The sequence below is a fragment of the Alligator sinensis genome, unplaced genomic scaffold (assembly GCF_000455745.1).
Source record: "Alligator sinensis unplaced genomic scaffold, ASM45574v1 scaffold796_1, whole genome shotgun sequence".
NCBI classification, from domain to species: Eukaryota; Metazoa; Chordata; order Crocodylia; family Alligatoridae; genus Alligator; species Alligator sinensis.
In genome coordinates, this window is record NW_005842141.1 from 1688971 (window position 1) to 1703461 (window position 14491).

Here is a 14491-nt window from a genome sequence, read left to right on the forward strand (position 1 = left end):
GTGTGTGTGTGTGTATTTATGCATGTGCACACTCAAAATACATAGACTCAAAATCCTCAGCGCAGACCCCCTCAAACTTTGGAAAACCTCTGTAATGCATTTATTAGATAACTATTGTCATGTTCTGTGGCTCTGACATCCTAAAACACCTGCATTCTCTCTGTTCTTTGATGTCTTTATGACTCTCCATTTCTCACTTGATAATTTTTTTTGTTAGAAAACTTGTTTCTTAAATTTTTGCCTTTTTTTTGGCTCTGCAGTTTTGTGCGACTCTGGGAACCACGGCTTGCTGCTCCTTTGACAAACTGCTAGAGCTGGGGCCTATTTGTAAGTGGTTGTCTGCTGCTTCTTTCTAAAATGTAAATAACAGTTAGCTAGTCCTGCTGACTCATTTCCAGGGTGTTGTGTGGCATTGGTTCCCAAATGCAATAACTCTGTCTATAAATAAATCTTTCCCTTACAATTGCTTTCGATTATTGTTTCAAGAATCTAACTTGTGTTTTCAGGCGAGATCACCGAAGTGGAAGCAGACTATATCTTCAAGGGATAATGTAACCTCTTTTGTGCAAAAAAGTATTAGGGGATGGCAAAAGGTTGAAGTGTTTCACTGTGTAGCTCTTCTCTCTCATCCATTTTGCTTGTGTCAGAACCTCCCAGGAGCAAGGAAAAACAGAATTTTACTGTTTTTTACTGACATTGATGGCCCCTGTGTTGCTTGCATTCTTTCCCTTTGGTTCCTGTGACTGTAGGGAGGTAGAGAGGTAAAGACCAACCCCCTCACTCATTCTGCTCTATGGTCACCAGAGGTTGGCACAGGGAGCTAACTAGATGAGATTGTTGGCCCCTGCTGCAGTGTTGTCAAATTATGGTGAGCTCTGATATTGAATGATGAGTGGTATGAAATGCATTTTTGCTGCATACCTGTGTGACAGGTAGTTGCATTTTAGTTTGGGTAGTAGCAGTACATCTGGAACAGTGACTCTCAACCATGGTGCTACCAGGTCCTTTGAAGGCTGCCATGAGATATGAGGAGATAAACTATGCAGATAAGCTTGTCCCTGCCTGGATGATCCCCCAACCCCAATGCCCGGCCCCTGTGTAAGGATGTAAGTATTGTAATATATAAATTCATTTTTGAGATTGAGTGCATCAATTGCTTCTCAATTAATGAAAGTTATGGCAGGGTGCCTGAAGTCCATAAGGTTGAGAATCACTGATCTAGAACAGCTTGTGCCTACAAGAAGACTGAGTGTGCAAACAGGTGTAAGAATTGTACTGATAGCACAGGATATTGATACCAGCTGTTACACTCTACCTGTTCTGTCCTCAGGGTTTTGTAGTGCCACAAGGGTAACTAAACCATCCCAACTTTAGCCCTGCTTCGTTTACAGTCAAAGCTGGGGTGATTTAGCTACCTTGTATTGCTGCAGCAGGTGTGTCAAACTCATCTGGCCCTGAGTAGCACAGGACTGATCCATGGACCAAATGAATGGCACGGGGCCAGCCCCATGGGTCGGATCGGGCCCACAGACCCTTTGCCTCCCCTGCATGCTGGATCCAGCACCTACAGCCCTTGCTCCAGGTGGTCTGGACTGCCCTGCATGTGGCTCTCTCTTTCTGGCTAGATCCAGGGTATGTGCCTCGTGAAGCATGGGTCCTGGACTGGCTGTAGTGGGCACCAGATCCAGCAAATGGGGGACCCATGAAGCCCACACTCTGAGATTCCAGATTCAGTGCCTGCTTTGGCTAGTCCCGGACTGTGCCACATTCAGTGCTCACTCTGTCTAGAGCGGGCCCCACGTGCAGCATTATCCTGTAGTAGTGGGTGCAGCAGGCACTAGATCCAGCATGCGGAGTGTGGGAAGGGGTACCCAGATTGGCTCCACATGGGGATAGCACTGGGGGTTAAACAATGTGGCTGTGTGGACTCAGGCCATATCTTTAATACCCATCTACTACAGGATCATGTAATCATAGAGAAGTAGGGCTGGAAGGAGCCTTCAGGGGTCATCTCACCTATCCCCTGCCTGAAGTAGGATCATCCCTATCCAAACCAGCCTATGCAACCTACTGCCTAACCCAGGGATGTCAAACATAGGGCCAGTGGTGCTGCCCCAGACCCACATGGGGCACAGTGAGTACCTATGGCACAGGGCTGGTCCATGGGCCAGTTTGGGTCCGTGGACCTCCTCCCCTTCCCCGCATCATACCTGATCTGGCATGCAGATTGGCCCCACATTACTGATCAACCCCTGGTCTAACCTCTTAGCAAAACTACCCAGTCAACCCTGACACAGCACAAGACTTAACATCCTAAACTGCTGCAGTTAAAGCAGGAGGATCATGATGGCCAATGTCCTGCTGCTATAAAAGTGATTAATATGTGCTCAAGAGAACCAAGGAAGAATGCCATCCCCCCAGCAACAGAGGAAAACAAAGATCCCCAGAGTTCATACCAATCTGACCATGGGGTGAAATCCTTTCCTGGCCCCAAATATGGAGACTGGTCTGACCCGGAGCAGAAAGGCAAAATTATCTGGGTGGGAACCTACAGGTTTAAGTAACAGCAGGAGCACTGGCACATCCCAGATGGACAAGTTACATTGCAGCAGCTGCTGCATGCTCCTGAGCAGCAATTTCCCCTCTATTTTAAAACAGCTAAAAAGTATGTTTTTCCACACACTGTATGTTTTGTCTGGTGAAATGACATTTCAAGCATCAAGAAGTTAGTGGCTCACTGGGACATGAACATCTGGAATTGTCCTCATAAAACCAGGATGAGATTTGATGTTTTCTTAAGGCACCGATCACATAATATACATAGTAAATTTACAGGAACTAAGGAGCTACATATGCTGAAATAGTTTTGCATGAAGCACTTAATGAATAACTTCAGCTAACAAATTCCTAATATGTGACAGTTTGTTCACGTACAAGGCTCTTATTTCTCAACATTTTTTATTCATATATTTATTTATCTGTATTGTTAGAAATAGTTCATTTAGCAGCATAAATGTCTCTGAAAAACTGTGCCTGATAAGAATCTGCTGCTCTGGAGCACTCAGAAGCTAGAATTTTAATTCCAAAAGTTGAGAGATTTTGTTTCTAGAAATTAATGCATATATGTATGTCAATAGATTTTTTTAAAATATGTATTTTTTAATGTCCTGAGCATATCGTATTTGAAAATATTGTGTTGTGAATGAATAGTTATGGTGGCAACACTGGGTGCTTCTTAGTCCCTTGGTCTTATATGACATGACTAATGATAAAACAAAGTCTTTTCTTATTTATCTTTCTTTTTTCAGGTAATAAAGAGAATCTCTGGCTGCATATTGATGCAGCCTATGCAGGGAGTTCTTTCATCTGCCCTGAATTCCGGTATCTTCTAAATGGAGTGGAGGTGAGTGGTGATATTTTTTTCTTATACCACCAAAAGCCCATGAATTTTAAATCTCTAACTTCCTATGACTATAACATTAATGCCTTTCCTGCTGTATATAAAGTCCATGCTCCAACAAGAGTTTGTACATCTCTACAAAATATCTAAAATGATTATTAGAATTCAAACTCAACTTACGTCTTGCTGTTCTAGAAAAGAACCTTTCCTTCCTGTGAAAAGATGCCAAGTGTCAGGGAATAAGTTTTGAGTATTTTACCCCAAGCCTGTATACCCAGACCAGTCCTGCAGGGATCGATTTATCAGCAAAAAAGGCTTTAAGGGGCCAGAGAGAGTCACATCCTCCCAGAGTCAAGATCCTTATCAGTATGTGAAATTCCTCTACGTCTGGCAGGATGATACAGTATAACCTCATAAATCCAGTTTTCAAAATTCCGGAATTCTCCAAAATCCGGCACTTTGTAAAAATATACTACATCAGGGAGTAGTGGCAGGTGGTCCCAGAGCGACAGCACGGGGTGGTGGATGGCGGCAGTAGCTGCCTTCGGAGGGTGGGGCATGCCATGCATCCTCCGCATGCCATCCACCACCCCACACTGCCACTCCACATGCAGCCGCTGATACAGGACCGCGCGCTGTCCTCCATGTCCTCCATGAAAACCCCTGTCCTAAGGATTGTTTCAAAAATAAAGAATTTTCAAATTTCCGGCAGGTGCTAGGTCCCAAGGATGCCGGATTTATGAGATTATACTCTGTCAGAATGCGAGTATTTGCTTAAGTCCTCTATAGAGAGAGGATATCTACTCAGGTCAATCCAGATAAAGATTTCTTCCAAGCTTAAGTGAAAGACTGTGTCACGGTTGCATTTAATTGTCTCTCGGTGAGTGTGTGCTGCAAACTGATGGTCTAATTCAGCTCCCACTGAAGTCATTGGAAAGAACCCGGCTGCCTTCAGAATGACTAGGAAAAGGTTCTGCACTGCTACCAACCCTATGCCCATTTCACAGCAGTGTTCTGTGCATTATTTTTGAAGAATATGAGAAAAAAGAAAGAGCATAACATTTATGAAAACTAGAGTTTCATTTGAGAACAATTTTGATTCACTTCTCTTGGAATAAATCTTCTCAGCAACTTTGGAAGCTTAATTTATATGGCCAAATGCTTATCTGAATACAGATAAACCCTCTATACAGAAAAGCTAAGTTTAACTTTGCCACCTCTTGTACTTGTCTTTGTAAAATAACTTTATAGTCAATGTGCAGTTAAAGCCATGGCAAGATAAACCATTTTTGCAGTCTTTATGATAAAAGGACCAGGCTACTACCTTACGTAGAAATTTGTTTTTCAAAATAGTATTGAAATAAAGTTGAATCAACCAAGCACTCTGGAGGGTGTTGTAGACATGGGGTTTTTTTGATTGTCCATGATAAGAACTTTTTAAAAGTATAATCTTGATTTTTTAAAAAGTTGTAATAATTAACATCCACTTTCTTATCTGCTCATCTGTTTACATACTCTGGGACAGGACATACAGGACCAACCTGTAGCTATATCTACAGCAGTCAGGGTTTAATAATAAAACATTTGCTAGATGAAATGTTCTTCCAATGAGACGCCGGCTTCTTTTCTCTCCCTCTTCATGAGTTGCCTGGCACTTGGGCACTTAGATAAGCGTACAGCAATTTCCTGAAGCTTCCCTCAGACCGTCAGATAAGTCCTTGTCTTCCACGTCAGAGAAGAAAATATCACTGTTTGGTAAAGCCAGAAGTTTAAACAGAATGGTACTGATAGGTAGAGACTAATAAAAAACCCTAACAAATAAAGCATTTTTTTTCTGTCTTTTTTATCAGCAAATGAAGCTTGCTGTAATTTCCTGTGTGGGCTTTATTTTTTTTTCAATTACTTTTATTGGTTCCTAAAGGAAATGAATCAGCCTCCATGGTATAGTCCTGCATCTGTCAGGGTTTTAACTATTCAATAGCTCTGAATAGGTTCCCTACCTCACACATCAAGGGGTAAAATACCCTTTTACATGGCAGTCACCAATTTTTTCACAAAGCATTGGGAAGTTATGAAGAAAGCAATGTGAGAAGACAATTACAAAATGGGGCAATGAGGTGTGGGTGCCTTCCTGAGATTTGATCTAAATCTTGCCTTGCTCAAACCTGTCCTTTGCAGCAAGGGTGCTCAATTTTTCTCCCTTTTCCTTACGCCAGCCTTTCAGATAGTTGAAAACTGCCATGATATCTGTCATTAATATCCTCTTCACCAAAATAAATATACCTAGTACTCTCAGCCTCTCTTTGTACAGCTTGCAGCCCAACCCCTTTGTTATCTTTGGCTAGGTACAGACATTCAAAAAGCCTGATGCAGAAGTAATCAAAGCTACATGGGTTTCTGTAAACAGCATAGGTTAGTTCAGAAGCGAACAGAACATGCATTTGCTGTTTGGTCAGGGGGCATGCAAGCTGCCTGCACTGGCTGAGGCCAGCAGGTTGGGCCTTGCCTGCTGGAGTATGCCAAGCACAGTTAAGCAGATGGGCCACCTGCAATCAGCTGCAGGCCCCATGCAGCAGAAGCCTCCGTTTCCCACCCCACCACCTCTGCTTGGCTGCAGCTTACAGTTCACCACAGGCAGGAGGCAGGGCAAGGACAAAGGCTTTGCTGACTCAGCTCTGTGAGAGTCCTGGGAGCGAGAGCTAGCATGACTTCCTGTGAGTGGGGGCTAACAAAGTGGGTGCTGCAAAGATGCCTGGGATGCTGGCATACAGCAACCTAACATGAATCAATAAGGGACCTGGTACAGAAGTCCAATACACCAGTCTAACCTAAACCAATTAAGTATGAGTGTACATTGATCCAGGTCTATCTTAGACCAGTTTCCACAGTTTTTAAACCAGTCTATGTGCACTGAATTTTTGTTCTGCTATGGGCATAGACCAGTTTTGGGGCATTTATACCAGTTTATGTGTAATGTCTTTACCTGGCCTTTATCTCTGCCTTCTGGATCATCTCTAGTTTTTCTATAACCTTAAGAGGTGGGCCCCAGAACTAGATCCAGTGCTCGACTGCAGTTTAATCAGCATTGAATAGTGATATAACAACCTGACTCCCTCCTGTGCACTGCATTTAATGCTTCTCTTAATCCAGCCCAATAGCTGGAGTGTTTTTTTTGTGACAACTCACGTTACTCACTCAAGCTGAGCTAGTTATTCACTATAACCTCCAGATCCTTCTCAGCAGTGTTACTGGCCAAGTAGTTATCTCCCATTCTATATTGTGTGCAATTGATTTTTCTTCCCTAGGTGTGGCATTGACATCTTAAAATTATCTTGGTTGAATATCATTATTTTGTGGTCAGTAGTTTAGTCCTCTTATTTCTTCTTCTTGTTATTTTTAATTCTTAACCCATTCTCCACGGTGTTTGCAGTTTCTTCTGGTTTCATGTCATCTGCAGACTGGATCAGGAAACACTATTTCTGCATCCAGGTCATCAATAAAAATGTTAAACAGCATCAGATCGAGAAAAGACCCCGTGGAATGTCACTTACAGCCTCCTGCCAGTCTGGTCTTGATACATTTAGACTAGAAACAGACATTCCATTTGTCTCAGGATATGTTGTGTCCACATTTGTTCCAGAACAGAGCAATGTCCTGGCCTGGGATATGCACATTTACACAATGCTCTTCAGAGTTTGACGAATTGCTGAATGCACTGTTGCTTTTTCTTTCTACATTAATTCAGTAATGCAGTTCCGGGACAAGTGTTCAGATGCACTTTGCAGTGTTCCTGGACAAAATGTTAGCACCTCTTATCCCATGAACCTTTTTAGGATTTATCTTGGAAGAATGGACATGGGTATCTGAATGTTTTCACTTTGTCCTGGGATAAAATGGTTTCTCTGGGGGAAATGTGACATATGTTTGTAGCCTTATAGTTACTCTTTGCTTGCCATTATTCAGCCCATTATATATTCACATACCAGTAACTCTATCTAGCCCACACTTCTTCAGTTGACTTATGAGAATGTCTGGCGGGATTCTTTTAAAAGCCTTATTCTGCTAAGTTTTTGGAGGGGGAAAAAAGATTTTTCTGACCAGCTATAATACTGCGACTAGTCTATCAATACAACATACCATTCCAGATTTAAATACATGGCATTCATGTATTTGCATGTATTCAGTGTGTGAATATTGCATGTATTCTGTGTGTGTGTGTGTGCACGTGTGTGCATGTGTGTGTGTCTGTCTCAAGTCTGCAGATGACACAAAACTAGAAGAAACTGGAAATACTCTGGAGAATGGGGTTAGAATTTTAAAAGATTTTAATAAATATACACATGAACACTGATATATGAATCTCAAAATATGTATAATATATAAATGTATGGACCATATACTATATATTACATTATATATCGCATATTTAATATATTACATCATATTTATCATTATAAGATTCATATTTCAGTCTGTGAATGAGTGAATTCTAGGACATCTTTATTAGAAAATGAGGTACAATTACAATGATATGTTGTTTATATTAAGTTAGAGATGTTTTTATATAGACTATATGAAAAGAATGCAAACATGTTAGAACACTATTGTGAAGCACTTTGGAATAGGAATTTAGGTTGCCCAGACAGCCTGAATTTTTAACCTTGTGCATAGGCCCTGACTCAGGAAATGGTTTAAGCATAGATTTAATAGATTTCATAGACATTTGGGCTGGAAGGGACCTTGGAAGATCTTCGAGTCTAGCCCTCTGCCCCAGGGGCAGGAAGTCAGCTGGGGTCATAGGATCCCAGCAAGAAAAACATCCAGGTTTCTCTTGAAGGCGTTCAATGTAGGTGCTTGAACCACTTCCGGCAGCAGGCCATTCCAGACCTTGGGGGCTCGGACAGTACAGAAGTTCTTCCTTATGTCCAGCCTGAAACGGTCTTGCAGGAGTTTATAACCATTCGACCTTGTAATCCCTTGGGGTGCTCTGGTGAACAAATGTTCCCCCAGGTCCTGGTGAACACCCCTTATAAACTTATAGGTGGCCATCAGGTCACCCCTGAGCCTGCACTTTTCCAGGCTGAAAAGTCCGATGGCTCTCAGCCTCTTGTAATAAGGTCTGTTTTCCTGACCTCTGATCATGTGCATGGCTCTCCTCTGGATTCTCTCAAGCTTCTCCACATCCTTTTTTGAATTGTGGAGCCCAAAACTGGATGCAGTACTCCAGCTGCGGCCTCACCAAGGCCAAGTACAATGGGAGAATGACGTCCTGGGATTTGCTTGAGAAGCATCTATGGATTTTGCTTGCTTTACTGGCTGCAGCATCACATTGCTGGCTCATGTTCATTTTGTGGTCAATCCTGACCCCCAAGTTGCTCTCGTCCGTAGTGCTAGTCAGCATAGCACTGCCGAGCCTATAGACATGCTGCAGGTTTTTCCTCCTAAGGTGGAGAAACTTGCATTTTTTGATGTTAAAAACCATCAGGTTCTTGTCCGCCCATTTCCTGAGCCTGTCAAGGTCAGCCTGAATCACCCTCCTGTCCTCAGTTGTGGATGTTTTACCCCAAAGTTTGGTATCATCGGCGAACTTGGCCAGTCCACTTCTGACTCCAATGTTCACATCATTAATGAAGAGGTTGAAAATAGGTCCAAGGACAGAGCCTTGAGAGACCCCACTGGTCATAGGGCACCATGACAATTGACTTCCGTCAACCACCACCCTCTGGGTCCGACCCCGGAGCCAATTCCCCAGCCAGCGGATTGTGGTGGACCCGAGGCCGCAGTTGGCCAGTTTTGCCAAAAGGTGATCATGGGATACCAGATCGAAGGCTTTTTTAAAGTTGAGATATATGACATCAGTCTCTTCCCCCTTGTCCAGGTGACAGGTGACCTGGCCATAAAAGGAAATGAGATTGGTCAAGCACGACCTACTCGCAACAAACCTGTGCTGACTGCCCCTCAGGGTGTTGCAATCAGCCAGTCCATTGAGGATGGCCTCCTTGATGATTTTTTCTAAGACCTTCCCCAGGATAGAGGTCAAGCTGATGTACCTGTAGTTTGCTGGATCCACTTTCCTCCCTTTCTTGAAGATAGGCACCACATTGGCCTTCTGCCAATCATCGGGCACTTCACCAGAGCACCAGGAGCTCTCGAAGATCCGTGCCAGGGGCTGGGCTCTGATGCTGGCCAGGTCCTTGAGTACTCTGGGGTATAAATTGTGAGGGCCAGCTGACTTGAAGGTGTCCAGCCTCTCAAGCTGTTCCTTCACAAGGTCAGCATTGATGGAGGGCAAGGAACCACACTCGCTTAGGTGTCCCTGTCCCATAATGGGCAGGGGCGTCCCATGGGACTTGTGAAAGATGATGCCAAGTACCCATTTAGCAAGTTGGCTTTTTCCTGGGCATCAGGCGTCAGTTCTCCCGTTTGGTTTAGCAGGGGTCCAATGTTGCCCTTGCTTTTCCTCCAGCTCCCCACATATCTAAGACTTTTTTATGCATGAGCATAACTTTAAACATGCAAGTAGCTCTGCTGACTGTTAAGGTTTATATGACAGTGGGGTGGTAGTTTTTGCTGTAGTCCTCTACAAAGAGCTAAATTTCAACCAGTATGCATGTACAACTCTCATTTGCTTTACATAGAGTTACATTATGATTGAAGGTGCAACTGGGGAAACTGGCAGTCCTGTTATAATATGACATTGAACTTTATCCTAATTCTTTTTTTCTTCTTTTTATCATGTCAGTATGCCAATTCATTTAACTTTAACCCTCACAAGTGGCTCCTCATCAATTTTGACTGCTCTGCTATGTGGTAAGTACTACAGAATATGGAAGGTTATCAGTGATCCTGATCTTTGTGGGAAAGCACACTGTCTCCCCAAGGCTAGACATTCATTCTGGCTGTATAGACACATGGAGTTTTGACCAATGCTATAAACTGTGAATTATTCACATCAGTCATACTCTATCATTAACTGAGGTTGCAGAAAGCTAGAGATGGCTCTGAGCCCTGAAGTCTGGCTCCAGAAACAGAAGTTTAGAGTATTCCGATCTGTTCCATTCTGTACTCAAAATGTATGTCAACAAGACAAAGTGCGCACTAAGTCAAGCTTCTTTCTCTGTCTCACTTGGCCTTTCTCAGTCTGAGCCTTGGTTATTTGTATTATATAAAAGCCATTGTTGTGACACCCGGTCATTATAATACCGATAGATTGGGATCAATGTAATTAATAAATGAGTTGGTAAATTTAATTTCAAAATCGTTCTCATTGTTCATGTCTAAGGACAGATATGGTATTTTATGTTCCAAAGAGGGTCCATCAGGACCAAACACAATATCAGTATCTCATAGACACAGATTACATCATTACTTTCATTATCAAAATAACTGGCCAGGAAATTTTAAATATTTGCATTTAAATGGTCCAAAAAAAGGAAAAAAGCCCTTAAAATTTATTTGATAATAGCTTAGTTTGCAAACATTAAAATCGTTATTGTTTTGTTCATTGTTAAAAACATCTAAAAACTTCTAAAAGAAACTAAAACTTAATGTTGAAAAGAGCTTCCCATCAATATTCACCCTCTCATTTTCTCCTAATCCAAGGTATTTCTCATATGCAAAGCAGTACTAAACCTGTATGTCTATATCTGCACCCTTTGGTTGGTAGACTTTAAATTCTCCAGGTCACAGTGCCCTACTACAAACATATTTTTCCTATTTAGGTCAGTTGGTAATGGGTATTTTTACTCTGCCTCATGTGTAGTGATAGTCAATCTCAGTAGACCAAGATTACTCTGCGGCTTAGCCTAGCCTCAAGAGTATAATTATCTCATGATGAGATGTCTCTATGGATGTGTGTAAGCGGGGGGGAGAAGAGTTGAATTCCTTTACTAACTTCCCCCAATTCCTACTCATGACTCAAAAAGCCTAGTGTCAGAGGAGCCACTGATGGAAGTGAGGAAATTAAGTATCACAGACATCCATCATATACGCTAATGTGCTGCAATTTAGAGGATATTTAGGCCTTGGGTCCCATCTGCTGCCATTAGTACTTTATGGAAATCTCCCCTTAATTCTAGACTCTGCCTCAAATTAAGTGAGAGGCAAAGATTTTTTTAGAGTGATGTCTGTTATTGAGCCAACTATGTAACTGGAATTAGAATTAGGCAAGCTTTTGAATATAAGTTATTCTTTGTCAGGCCTCTGATCAATGTCTCGCATTTGAAAGCTTGTCTGACTTTATCCTTACTACATAGTTTGTCCAATAACAGCTATCACCCTAATAAATACTTTCCTCTCACATAATTTCTGGACTATCACAGCTACATCATCGCTCTTACACTACTTAAATGTATTAAAAATTACAAAGCTTATTGTTGAACTGTACTGCTTTCCACCTGCCAAAGTCTAGATATTTTAAAAAGTGTGGGTGTGTGTATGAATGTGTGTGAGAAAATAATTACTATAAAAGAATGTACTCAGAAGTCACAGGAACCTTACATTGGGAAATTTCAGGCTGTTTACTTTAAATTCTTCACTTTGCATCTTGGACATTTTGAATGTAAGTTTAAACGGATTTCCTAATTGTGTATTTGTGTGACTTTTTTGGGCAACAGATAAATTCTATAATAGGGTAGAATTTCCTAGATAGCATTGAACAGTGAGCGCATAGTAGTGCTTAGATTTGTCCATAATAAACCCTTTGGTAAAATCCTATGGAGAGAGACTGGGCTCCTACTGGATTCTAGATGCATGCTGACTCTGGCCTTAAAACTGATAAAGGATACATAAGTTATCCTAGGCTCCTACATCTTGTTCAGGCCAGGGTGTAAGGGTTCTACATATTTTGCCCAAGGCTGATGCCCAAAGTTTGGACCTTCAAGCCCAGTGGCTTGGTTTTCTACAGCTGGGGTAGCCAACCTGCAGCATGGGTACCCCACATGACATAAGCAGTTTCTGTGTGGCATGCAGCAGATTGAAGAGGAAGCAGATGGCCAGGAAGCAAAAGAGCAAATTGGGCAGGGGGCACAGGGAAGGGAGCAGAAATCAGACCAGCAGATCAGGCAGAGAAAGGGGATCAGTGTGGTACTTGGTGAGTGTGGGGCTAATTTGTGAAATGCCTGCCAAAAGGGTTTGTCCCTACTGTTCTAAGGAGCTCAACACTGGCAGGTCCCATTGTGGGGAATGGGTGCTGAGCAGCTCTAAAAATCTTACCATTTTCGTTTAGGGACCTGCTTTAATGTACCCTTCAGTGAGATATTTTGGCCTGTGTAGCCTGCCCTTTCCTGATCAATATTTTCCTTTGGAAAATGGGACATAGAACTGCTGCCTCATATGTGTTTCCATTGGTGGAGTGGGAAACCATATGTGCTGGGTCTATGGTTAGGCCAGTCTGTTTCCTTCTGTTCCTGGAGCTAGCAATTCCCTTGACCTCTTTGAATAGACCAGTTCTATCAATCTGACATTGTCATTACTGCAGTAGGCCAGTTGGCATCAAGAAATAGAAGAATTGTTCTGGGCAGGGTTATAACTCCATAAGCACAACCCCCCTCTTCTGCTCCTTTGTTACCCTGTGCTTCCAGTGAGACCCACACTTATCTGCTCATCATAAAACATAACAGTAGTTCCTAACTCATTGGAAAGTCTTGGGGAAACAGACCTCCACACAGAAAAGCAACTGTTGTTCTAAGTATGGCAGCATATGTACCATTAATAATCCTGCTTTATTTTCCTCCAGTAATTTGAACAATTTCCTTATTCGCTGACTAGATTACTGCTTTGTATTGCAGGTCACACTCATTCATTATCTGCATGGCACCAGGATGATTTAACCTTGATAATGTTTCCTTTCTGAGTAAATGCTCTATATCAGTTGCCTTCTCTTCCTCCTCTTCTCAATAAATTGCCTTTACAACATACATGGTAAACTGACAGGAGTGGAAAAACATTATTGAGACAATCCAGATCTCCTATACTCTTTGTAAAACAATTATAGAAGGTTCTTCTTAAGGCAAGATTGATTTCTTGCTGTAAGTGGCCTTATTACGCATTTTTTCCATTAAAGGTGTTTATGTCTATGCACACAACACAAATGCACACAGGGCTATTTTTTTACCTGTCTACAGAATTTGGCAAGGCATTTAGGCTAAGTCAAAAAGTCAGAGGCTGAACCAATTCAGTCTTTGCAGGTTAGTCTAAGCTGCAGTTATTGAACCAATAAGCAAATGAACAGACATTCACTTTTGATTCAGGAAGTGCAGCCACAAGCCTTCAGTGAGTCAAGCCAGAAGTCAGGGGGTGTGAGACCACAGCTCTCCGGCATGTAGCCAGCATGAGCTGTGTGTTCGCTTCCTCTTCTGGTTTGACCGTAATCAGTTAATTCTGATACTACATTCAGCCAGGTTTATCTTAAACCAATTTCAGCCATTTTGAAGCTGGTTTATGTGCACTGAACTTCTATTCTGTTACAGGTTTAAACCAGTTTCTGATCACTTAAACCAATCTGTGTGTAACTTGTGTCCTTAGCTTTATGCTGTAGTTAGAGCTATGGTATCTGAGCAGTTCAATCCCAAAGCTTCAGACATACATTCCTACAGTTTAGTAATATGTCTGCTCTAAACCTAGAAGACCAGATGAGATAAAAGCTCTCAACAAATAGCTTTTCCTGGAATTGTAAAAATATTTCAACATCTTTAAGGCCTCACTTCAGTGAAGTCCTTTAGCATATTCTTATAATCCCATTGATTTCAAAGGCAGATTAATATCTGCTTGATGTTAAACACATTTATAAAAGCTCTGCTGAACTTAGATCTTGAACTGCAGCCTAAATCTGGTCTAACTCCAAATGCTACCTCCCTTAGCACCTGTAATTCCACTGGCTAGAAGGATGAAAGATTAAATATAGTCATAAAGGCTAGAACTGAACCATTTGTCTGCGAATGAACTAAAAGGAACTTAATCCCAGGGAAGCTAGTATCCTTTAGAAATCCCTACTATATATATAAACTTAAATGTTCAAAAGGAACGTAAATGATTTAGGAGCCCAGGTCCCATTGAGGTTCAATGGCACATGGGCTCTATGTCACTAAAACA

The 14491-nt window shown here is 42.0% G+C and overlaps 1 protein-coding gene across 3 annotated transcripts in view; it reads left to right on the plus strand.

Annotated features, from left to right (window-relative positions):
* Positions 1-14491, plus strand: part of DDC (dopa decarboxylase) — a 107039-nt gene that overhangs the window by 54808 nt on the left and 37740 nt on the right. For all 3 annotated transcript variants that reach the window (XM_025206121.1, XM_025206122.1, XM_006025329.3), the window contains exons 7-9: positions 261-327; positions 3309-3403; positions 10143-10210. In XM_025206121.1, coding sequence (XP_025061906.1) covers positions 261-327; positions 3309-3403; positions 10143-10210 — 230 coding nt within the window. The remainder of the gene's footprint in view (positions 1-260; positions 328-3308; positions 3404-10142; positions 10211-14491) is intronic.